This window comes from Lactuca sativa, chromosome 4 (assembly GCF_002870075.4).
Source record: "Lactuca sativa cultivar Salinas chromosome 4, Lsat_Salinas_v11, whole genome shotgun sequence".
Lineage (NCBI taxonomy): Eukaryota > Viridiplantae > Streptophyta > Magnoliopsida > Asterales > Asteraceae > Lactuca > Lactuca sativa.
Genome location: NC_056626.2, coordinates 384,299 through 395,523, shown reverse-complemented (window position 1 = coordinate 395,523; position 11,225 = coordinate 384,299). Strand labels below are relative to the sequence as shown.

The 11,225-nt window shown below is 37.9% G+C and overlaps 2 protein-coding genes across 5 annotated transcripts; both read left to right on the top strand.

Annotated features, from left to right (window-relative positions):
- The first annotated feature begins 2,463 nt into the window (after nt 1-2,463).
- LOC128133964 (uncharacterized) lies at nt 2,464-5,800 on the top strand. Its single transcript, XM_052771462.1, has 4 exons — nt 2,464-3,109; nt 3,182-3,377; nt 4,070-4,133; nt 5,645-5,800. Exons 1-4 carry the CDS (start codon nt 2,464-2,466, stop codon nt 5,798-5,800), a joined length of 1,062 nt encoding a protein of 353 aa, XP_052627422.1.
- On the top strand, nt 4,604-10,964 carry LOC111920451 (protein MEI2-like 4). Of its 4 annotated transcripts, none has more exons than XM_052770122.1 (17): nt 4,606-4,896; nt 4,971-5,110; nt 5,236-5,531; nt 6,047-6,201; nt 6,294-6,339; nt 6,427-6,768; nt 6,846-7,267; nt 7,337-7,495; nt 7,664-7,780; nt 7,871-8,022; nt 8,103-8,188; nt 8,263-8,646; nt 8,797-9,439; nt 9,500-9,584; nt 9,759-9,827; nt 9,913-10,092; nt 10,176-10,964. In XM_052770122.1, the coding sequence occupies exons 4-17, from the start codon at nt 6,124-6,126 to the stop codon at nt 10,317-10,319; spliced, it is 2,907 nt and encodes a 968-aa protein (XP_052626082.1). In that variant the 5' UTR covers nt 4,606-4,896; nt 4,971-5,110; nt 5,236-5,531; nt 6,047-6,123; the 3' UTR covers nt 10,320-10,964. The 4 variants fall into 4 exon arrangements, with proteins under 4 accessions (XP_052626084.1, XP_052626082.1, XP_052626083.1 ...); XM_052770123.1 differs by adding an exon at nt 5,704-5,800 and having other exon boundaries at nt 4,606-5,110; XM_052770124.1 differs by having other exon boundaries at nt 4,604-5,110; nt 8,272-8,646.
- Nucleotides 10,965-11,225: the final 261 nt, after the last annotated feature.

Here is an 11,225-nt window from a genome sequence, read left to right as displayed (position 1 = left end):
AGTTAGCTGTCAGGGCCCAAAACTCGTCGAGTTCTATAGAGAACTTGTCGAGTTCATGCATTAAACAATGAAATCGTCGAGTTTATTGAAGAAAATCGTCGACCTTTTCTGTCTGGACAGCTTCTTGGCTTCGGAAAATGTATTTGCATAAAGTATAACAAGAAAACAAGCCTTGGCTTTGATACCACTGTTGGGTTTTGAGCATTCTAACACTCCTAAGTGTACATGCAACCCTAAATACCTTGGATCTATGTTTTCTCTATTATACATGCAAATATGAACTTTCTAAGGTATTCATCCTAACTAGCATAATAACAATGATTCATATGAACATTTCAAGTTAGAATTACATACCTCTTTGATGTAGAATGTCTTCATGAAGCTTGAGTGCCTAGTGCCCCAAGTGTGACACCTCAAATGGTTCACACAACACCAAATACACATGGAATGACTTGAGAGAAATGTATCACTCCTTGAAATCGTCTAGCCCTCATATTCACACACTTGTGTATGATTTCTTGAGCCATGGGACTCTTTTATATGGTGGCTATTAGGGTTACACCATGTAACTCATAACTTTACCCATTCCTTATGCTCCATGGATTTTAACCTCCATGGAGTATCCATGGGTCACCCCATGGACTTAGTACAACATAAGGAATCTTGGATTACAAGCCCACATATAAAAGAATGAATGATTTACACAATCAACCCATATATTTAATTAGTCTCCTTTTGATCACTTAATTGATTCCAAATTAATTCTTGATCAATACTAATTAAATAACCTTATTAATATATTAGAACTTATAATATATTAATAAACCTTAAGTGTTATTTCTCTCATTTTAGTCTATCCAAATGCATGATGCCATGCAACCCAAATGGACCATGCCGGGTCGGGTCAAGTCTTGCCAATTATAGTTATGGACTTAGACATTAATCCAATAGAAGTATCCTTAATATTAGGTTGTACCGATGAAGTAAGAGTAAATGAATCATTAGTAAATGATGTTAACAAGAGGCAGTCCAACTGTTGTGATGAACCCGAACTTGCAAAGGGAAAGATTGCTCATCAAAACAAGCATAGGTAATAAAAACTCGGGATGCAATTGGATCAAGACATCGATACCCCTTATATTGAGAAGAGTAGCCAAGAAAAACACACAGAAGACTTCGTGGTGACAACTTATGTTTAGCATAGTCCCGTAGATATGGAAATACAAGACAACCAAAAACTCAAAAATTATGATAATTCGGAACTCGCGAATATAGAATCTCAAATGGAGTTTTGTTGTCGAGAAGTTTACGTATAGCAATCTGTTGATGATAATCACACAAACCTTTGAATTTACTACCAAACTCAAAAACAGAGGAAGAACCCATTGTCCGTTGTCTAAGCTGGCCGCGAAGACTTTGAACCTGTTCAACAGATGAGTGACTATAAGCATGTTTGAGTGCAGTCCAAATCTCAGTAGAGGTGGAGAGACCCATAACTTCAGAAAGAGCCTCCCTAGAAAGAGAGCGGTTTAATATGATTAGTTCCTTTTGATCATTATCGCACCAGGTAGTGTAGCCGGATTCACGACTTCTTTACCCTCTTGAATGATGGTTGGAGACGGGGCTTTAAACAAGCCTTCAATGCACACCATCATTTTTTGATACATGAGAAGAGGAATCATGTGATTTTTTTCATAAGAGATAATTAGAGGAGGTAAGCTTGTGGATAAGCAGATGTAGAATAGTAGCCATAGGAAAAGTACCATCAGAAGAGGAAGAAGCCATAACAACGATGAAGAGGAGGGACGACTAGGGTTTAGAATCAAGAAGAAGAAGAAGAAGAAGACGTGATGACCAATTTCTGGCTGATACCAGGTGATTGTGGTAAATCTTACTACCAAAATAGGTGAGATACGTGTATATTTATATAACAATAAATTACAATACTGATATTTGAAGAATAAGATAAATATAAGATATAAACAAAATATTATTTTAAGCTATTAGTACTCTAGAATGTGGCGTTTTGGAGAAAATAGTCATTTTTTCAAAAACAAACAAAGATTTATTTTGTTAATGATGTTAGATTTCAAATATGTTAAAATATTAGCAACCACCGACAATGTATTACCATTTACTATTTAGTAAACAAATTACTAAATTCCGGTGACTTAAGACCTTGTGGTATACATACCACGAAGCAATCTGTGGTCTAGCTGGCCACGAAAACTTCTCGTGCACACCACCACGACATTCCGTGGTCGGGCGTGGTCGTGCTCTTCCGTGCTCCTGACGACAAAATCAAACAGAGAACATGATTGGTTGTGGGTTTATTTAGCCGTTGAACGGCTATTTTGACTTTTTTTTTCAAACTTAATTCACTATATAAATAAACCTTCTATTTTCACCAAAACTTACACCTCATTTTAATCTTCATTCTCTCCAACCACAAAACACATATACATGGATTCCACAAAACATATTGAATTTCTAAAAGCTTTTGACTCGGATGACGACGTAGAATTCGTCGACACATTCTTCAACGTTGTGCAACACATTCACGACGAAGAAAGTTTGAATGCAGCTCGTACAAGGGCGGTCGTCAATCATGATCGCCAAGCCGCACACGACTTATTGGTACGTGATTACTTTGCCGATAATTGTCTTTATAATGACGACTCCTTCGAACGTCGTTTCCGTTTGAATAAGGCTATATTTTTACGTATTAGTAATGCTTTAGAATCTCGTTATGATTTTTTCAAACAAAAACCCGACGCTAGAGGAAGAATGAGTTTTAGTAGTATACAAAAATGTGCGGCTGCTCTTAGGTATTTGGGATACGGTATAACATTCGATGCATCTGACGAATACTTGAAAGTATCCGAGAGGACCGCCGTTGAATGTGTAGATTGGTTTTCTGCATGTGTTTATGAGGTTTTTCACGAAGAATATTTGCGCAAACCTACTCAACGTGATATTGAGAGATTATATTCAGCTCATGAAGAGAGGCATGGATTTTCGGGTATGCTTGGCAGTCTAGATTGTACGCATATGGCTTGGGAAAAATGTCCAACTGCATGGCGTGGTCAGTTCACTCGAGGAGATATAGGTGAACCAACTATCATCCTAGAAGCTGTTGCATCTCAATATTTGTGGATATGACATGCCTTTTTTGGAGTAGCGAGGTCTAACAACGATCTTAATGTTTCTGGCCAATCTCCACTTTTCAACGATATTTGGACTGGCAAAACACCTGATATGACGTTCACGGTGAACGGGCACGCGTACAAATACGATTACTACATTGGTGATGGGATATACCCGGATTATTCTACATTGATGAAGGCATACTTGGTTCCTCGAAGTGAAAATGCAAAGTTTTTTACAAAAAAAAAAAAACAGGAATTGACGAGAAAGGATATCGAGAGGGCATTTGGAGTCCTTAAGCAGACATGTAATGTAGTGAAATATGCTATACGACTCTGGGATAAAGAAAGAATTAAACGAATGGTCCTAGCATGTATTATAATGCATAATATGATTATCGAAGAGGACATTTGGAGTCCTTAAGCAGACATGTAATGTAGTGAAATATGCTATACGACTCTGGGATAAAGAAAGAATTAAACGAATGGTCCTAGCATGTATTATAATGCATAATATGATTATCGAAGATGAAGGTCGAGCGATTTGCACGTATGATCCGAATGACGTTGTCGTTCCAATTGAGGAGTTCGTATCGGGAACGAATGCGTTTTTAGAGTGAGTTGTTGAAATTAATAACAGTGAAACGTGTTTCAATCTTCGAGAAGATGTCGCAGAACATTTGTACCAACATAGCATGAACGACGATTAGGTTTTTTATATGTATGTTTCTTTGTTTTTTTAATTAATGTAATTTTTTTTTCTAAATTAACTAAGTAATGTAGTTTGAAGTTGTAATTTTATTTTTATAATTAATGAAACATTAGTTTAAAAAAATGAATGCTTTTTAATTATAAAAAATGTAATTTTATTGTATTTTTGAATTAAAAATAAATAAAAATAATGATGTGGAGTGGTGTGTTAGTGGTATGTATCCTATGTTAGTGGTAGATGATTGTGGTGCTGATGTGGCACCCACCACATATGTGGTATGTGGTGGGTATAACGAATGACCTAAGCCTATGATCACAATCACAAGTATAATTTTATCCGGCTATCCTTCAAATTGTTTTGGGTTATACGCTTTTATGTGAACAAATAAGATAAAACAAGAGTAATAACGAAAAAAAGAACATAAACATGGTGTATATAGAAAACTTCCATATGTTCAGTATTGGTGTTTATGATAGCATTCAATGAAGACCCAATATTTTCAACTTATATTTAAACCGGATGAATGAGTGGATTTAGTTTATAAACCAAAAATTGACTTGCATTAACTCCAAGTAATTAAACCAAATCAGTTTGCCGTCAATTATGTTCAGAAACTTAAAATTGTTTGTAATCGATGATCAAAAACCGAATTACAGATGTATATTATATGGTTAATCGCAAATGTCTAAAGATAAAGAAAATGGAAGGAAATTAAGCATATTTGTGTGATTGAAAGAAGGTGAGTGTTGGTTAATTTAGGGGTTGAAGATGTCAAATTATACACAAGATAAAGAAACACACTGGAGATGTGTCTGTGTAGAGTCATAACGAACCAAACAAACCGGCGTGTGTTGTGGGTGGCTAACGGCGTTGAATGTAATAACGGCAACCTGCCCAACCCCAACCCAACCCAACCCGATCTATCTCCCTCTCTCCTCTCCTGTTTTCTCTCTCTCACACACATGACATGACGACATGATCATCTGGGATTTTCATTAATCTTCGTGAACTTAGGAGCAGGAGTCTTGTTCATCTCCGGTCTTTAATTTTCTTCACTTTCTCTCTGTTTCAATTTCTTTGTTTCTTATTTTTTTTAATAATTCTTTCGGCAGATTATTCCTCTCTCTCTCTCTCTCCCCCCCACACACACACACTCTCTCTCTCTCTCTCTCTCTCTCTCTCTCTCTCTCGACGGGGGGAGCGGACTGAGGGCGTGGGAATCTCGCCGTTAAACGCAGAAAGACCTCCGCAGGTTCGTACGCTCCCTTCTTTTTAACATTACAGGCAGACAGATGGGGTTTCTTGTGAGTTAAAATTGATCAAGACTTGTGATATTTAAATATTCAGCTAATTTCATGTGGTTAACGTGCAATGTAGGGAAAAAAAGTAGAGAGAGAAAGACAGAAAACACACAGACACAAGGTGGAGAGAGATAGAGAGAGAAAGAGAAGAAGGCATCAAAGGAAGCTTTGGAGGTTCTTGCACGGCACAGAAACCTAGATCCCTTCTCCAAATCTCCTTTCTCCCTTGCCTTATGCCGTAATCCATTCGATTTATCTCTTTCCCATTTAATCCTTTAAATTCTCTCTCTCTCTCTCTATCTCTCTCTGCATCTCCATTTCATCTTCGGGAATTCTCTCTTGATCTCTTATGTCGTTTTTAGTTTGATAAAGGTGCGTGCTTTTCCCTTTTTTTTCTTTACCTTCTCACAATTTTTGTTGCATTTCATGATCCTTTGATCCGTTAAGTTTGAACTTGTTAGTTTTTTTTTCTCTTATTTTTGAAGAAGAGAAGACAAACTATCCAATTTGGTGCTGAATTCTGGGTTTTTGTTGTTGATTTCAGCTCCAAAACAATTTTACTTGTTAGATCGGCTTTAGGTTTCACGGCTGTTGATTTTCAACTCCAAGGCAGCTCTACTTGTTACATAGATCGGCTTTAGGTTTCATAGCTCTGATTCTCAACAAAGATGCTTCCTTTTATGTTTGTTCGGAAAAAATTAATTGCGTCTTTCCTTAAACTGCTGAGATTTTAGTTCCTTAACAATATGAGCCCGTCTTTAATCAATTTTGAATTTTAAGACTTGTCACAAAAGTGTATTTGTTTTTCTGAATTTTTTTTGTGGAAGCTGACCTTTTATTGGTCTAGATTAATATCAAAATCTTAATCCCTTGCTTGTAATTAATAGGAAGTTGGGTGGTTGAATTGAATTGGTGAAACCCCAAAGGAAAGAATTTTGTGTTTGTAGCCTTTTGAGGGTTAAGCATGCCATCTGAACTAATGGACTCACATGGTTTGTCCCCATCTTCGTTCTTATCCGAAGAGGTGCAACATCCTAATGAGGTACTGCTGTATCTCCTTCCCCTTGCATTGTTTGTTTCTTCCGGATCAGGTTTTCTTTTCTTCATTTGTATAACTTCCATTTGCATTTGCAGAGACAAACTGGGTTCAGGAAGACAGATGGTATGCCTGACAACTATGGTGAGCAGTGATGGATACTTACTTTAAAAGAAAAAAAAAAGAAAGAAAAAAAATCTTCAAAACTGATACTATGCGGTCTCTGTTCAGGTCTAAAAGATGGCAACGTATATGCAGTTGGTGACAGTTCGGTTGTGGAAAAACAAAAACAGATGTCATCTGATTCTCATATGTTGAAGCGCTTTGATGTCCCTAATCTTTACCATAGCCAAGACCATAATAAAGTTCATATTAGCTTATTAGAGAATAACACAGTGGGAGTGGGAGCAGGGAGAGCAGCTAGCCATTCTTTGAGGAGAGCTGCTGATAGTGATAAAGGAAACAGATCTAATCTGAACATGGAACATAAATCTTATTATCTTAATGCTATGGGTGATCACTACGAGAATGGCCTCTTTTCAAGTTCATTATCGGATCTTTTCAGTAGAAAATGTAAGTTACCCTTTTCCATTTCCATTGATGTTGTTACACATGGAAATTTATGTTTGTTTATTTGTTTGTTTGTGCAGTGAGATTATCAGCAAATAATAATAATAATAATAATAATAATAATAATGGTATGTATGGTCATTCTGTTGGAGCTGCTGCCTCCCAGTATGAAGAAGAGGAACCATTTGAATCTCTTGAAGAGATTGAGGCCCAAACTATCGGGAATCTACTCCCAGATGATGATGATTTGCTCTCTGGGGTGACTGACGGGCTTGACCTTGACTGTAAAGTGCAGCAGCAACCAGGCAGTGGTGATGATGTGGAAGAATTGGACTTTTTTAGCAGTGTTGGGGGGATGGAGCTGGGAGAAGATGGCGGACAAAGAAATTATGAAATTTCTGGGGAACAACACCACCCCCATGGAGAAAACCCATCAAGAACACTATTTGTGAGAAATATCAACAGCAATGTGGAAGATTCCGAGTTACGCATCTTGTTCGAGGTATGTATCCATGTTTCTTTCTTTCGTTATATATATATATTGTATATATTGATGTTGATGACTGTGCAGCAATATGGTGAGATCCGCACTCTGTACACAGCCTGCAAGCATCGTGGGTTTGTGATGATATCGTACTATGATATAAGAGCAGCCCGACGAGCCATGCAAGCTCTTCAGAACAAGCCATTGAGGCGTAGAAAGCTTGACATTCATTACTCCATTCCAAAGGTTGCTTTTTCCATCTTTGTGTATGATACGGTTTAGTTCATGGTCTTGTTGTGCCTAAAGACTCGTTGGTTTCAGCTTATCTATACGTCAGTGTGCTATCATATTATTATATTAAAGAAGTTATATTGCTATAGTCTTTTGATTATATACAATGTTTTTTTTTGTCAGGACAACCTCTCGGACAAAGATGTTAATCAAGGCACTGTTGTGATATATAACCTCGATTCTAGTGTTTCTAATGATGAACTTGGCCGTATTTTTGGCGTTTATGGTGAGGTTAAGGAGGTAAGATTGATTTTGTGATGATTGTGTTTTGAGGTGAGTGTGAGTTGGTGGTAGTATAATAATAGTTCTCCTGGGAATGGGATGATGCAGATCCGTGAAAATCCACAAGGAAGTCGTCACAAGTCCATAGAGTTTTATGATATTAGAGCTGCAGAAGCTGCTTTATGTGAATTAAACAAGAGTGACATTGGAGGAGGGAAACAGATGAAGCTTGAACCCAGCTGTCCCGGTGGTTCTAAACGGTATAGCTGGTTGTAAGTTTGTAATCAACATTCTTTTCTTATTACTATATATTTATAGATATATGTGTTGATGTCAACAGTCCATTTCCCGAGCTGGATCTTGATGAAACTAGTGCGTTGTTGCAAATGTGTAGCCCTCCTACTGATTTCACAACAGAAATATCTGGTATGATATCTGAGTCACATCACTCTTGGTTGTATTGTACCTGATGTAGATTTTATTTATTTATTTATTTTTAGCACGACCAGGTTCACATGTTCGAGTTAACATGGACAATGGAACTCGGTTGGGTGTTCATTCTGCAACTGCTGCTGCCACTCAACTACTAGATGTCGAACTCCAACATCAACATCAACATCAACATCAACATCAACATCAACATCAACGTGGCATCGGTATTGGCATCATCCCCTCACTGAAATATGATTTCAGGAGCACACCAAATTACCACCCTCACTCACTTCCAGAGTATCAAGATGGCTTGACCAATAACTTTCTATGCAATTCTCCTAGTACCATGGCTGGCAGAATGTCTGAAAGGGTGGCGGGGAACAGGCAGCAGCAGTTTAACAGAATCGGTGGCGGTGGCTCAATTGGACGCTCACTTGAACTTAATGACACTGGTAAGGAGGCTTGTCTCTCTCTCTCTCTCTCTCTCTCTATATATATATATATATATATATATATATATATATATATATATATATATATATATATATATATATTGCTGAATCCAGATCATGATTTGACTCGGTCTCTGGTATCTATCTCAGTGTTTGGCAGCTCTGCTGGGAATGCTGCCACTCATCCTTACATGTGGAATCCTTCTCCCTCTCCACATAGCCATAACATGATGTGGCCCAATTCACCATCTTTAATGAACGGGGTTGGAAATGCTCATAGTGCTCCACTGGTGCATGCTCTTCCCAGAGCACCAACTCATGCCGCCAACACTTTTCTGCATATCAACAACCAGCAGCAGCAACAGCAGCATGTGGGATCCGCACCCTCTGTGAATCCTTCTATCTGGGATAGACGCCACTCTTATGCAGGGGAATCCCCTGAGGCATCAGTTTTCCATCCAGGTTCTCTTGGGAATATGAATATGAGGGTTCCAGGTCTGGATTTTGTGTCTCATTCGCATAATATGTTTCCTCCTCATATGGGTGACCTGCCAATTCCATCAAAAACCATCCATCATCAGAATAATGTAATGTTTCCTACTCGAGGACAACTGATTCCTATGATGGGTTCGTTCGATTCTTCTTCTTCTTCTGGTGACCGGGCTAGAATCCGTAGAAATGAAGCCACTTCAAATCAAGCTGACACCAAGAAACAATTTGAACTCGATCTGGACCGTATAATGCGTGGGGAAGACAGAAGGACCACGCTCATGATCAAGAACATCCCTAACAAGTATGTATATTTATTTATTTATTTCATCCATTCATTTTTATTGAATGTGGAAAACTGCAGGTACACTTCTAAAATGCTGTTGGCTGCAATTGATGAACGCCACCGGGGAGCATACGATTTTATCTACTTACCCATTGATTTCAAGGCTAGTACATATCAATATATATATATATATATATATATATATATATATATATATATATATATATATATATATATATATATATAGTGTGTATGTGTGTGTGTGTGTGTGTGTGGGTGTGTGTGATAGAAATAGAATGGCAGAGATTAACAAACAGTATGCTGTTTATGTTGGCAGAACAAATGCAATGTGGGTTATGCGTTCATCAACATGACTGAGCCTTCCCTTATTGTTCCGTTCTATCAGGTATGTATGTGTTTAACTAAAAACTAGCCTAGCTACTGCTAGTATTTGATTAATGAATGAAAGAATGAATTACAATTTACAACAGGCGTTTAATGGGAAGAAGTGGGAGAAGTTCAACAGTGAAAAGGTAGCATCCCTTGCATACGCTCGCATACAGGGAAAAGCTGCACTGATTGCCCACTTTCAGAATTCAAGTTTGATGAATGAAGATAAACGCTGTCGCCCAATCCTTTTCCACACTGAAGGTCCAAATGCAGGGGATCAGGTAATTCCATTGTGCTTTTAGTTACATTCTTGATTGATTTCTTCTTATAATGTATGAATTATGATGTGATGTTTGGTATGCAGGTGCCTTTTCCGATGGGTGTTAATGTTCGATCTCGAGTCAACAAAAGCAGAAACAGCAGCACAAATGAGGATGCGGGAAATGGTGAGGCCTCTTCAAATGGCGGGGACTCATCTTCAGGTTCCACAAAGGATTTTGAGTGCTGAGAAAGCCCAAGGCTGCTGCTCCTTTTTGTCGTGCTTGCTAAATGCTAACCTTCTTCTACTTCTACTTCTTCTAGATAACAAACAACAAACAAACAAACAAACAAACAAACAACATTACCATAATTAATTGAAGCCAACCCACCTCAAATTTTCTAATGTACATTGAGCCATGGGTGGGCCCAGGAGGGAAGAGCAGCTTAAAACAAATGACATTCTTTTTCTGTACTTGTGGTGCTGACTGAGATGAAGCTTCTAAATTTTGGGTTGTTACTTGCAAGGAGAAGAGGCTTATAGATTTTGATGAATTAAGAGGAGGGTACCTACTGATTTATAGCAGTTGATAGGCAGACCGGGGGAGGGGATCACATCAACAAAGCCTCTTATGGTCTGATAAATCGAGTATCCTGTTTTTTGACCCTAGAGCCCTCCCCTTTGCTTCTATCATTTCTGCTTCCTTTTTGTCCGTGTTCATTTTTGCTTGACATTTTTTGCATTTTATTTTGGAGAAGCTTGCATGAAATCCTTGTTTTTTTTTTAATGAAGTTTTTGAACATTTTGTAGTATATCATGCTTGATTTGTTTGCTGTTTTGGTTCTTGTTGAAAATCAGGCAAAATCGAATAACAATATTAGGTTTTGATCCCCACATTTAGCAACAAAAGCTGTGACCGATAGGTTCTATTGATCAATGATTAAACTGTTCTTTTATCTTTTGAGATCATGAGCACACCTGAGATAAGACCCAAATAACATACTGTTCAGCTCTCATCATGCATAAAATAAATCCACAATCTTTGCCAAAGATGACGACTTGCCCTTCAAATGTTATCTAGCTATAAGGTAGATGAACTAGTGACTCGTAACATTCTAGTCCTTTGTGAAGGGTGGGTTCATGTTTTTTGTGGGT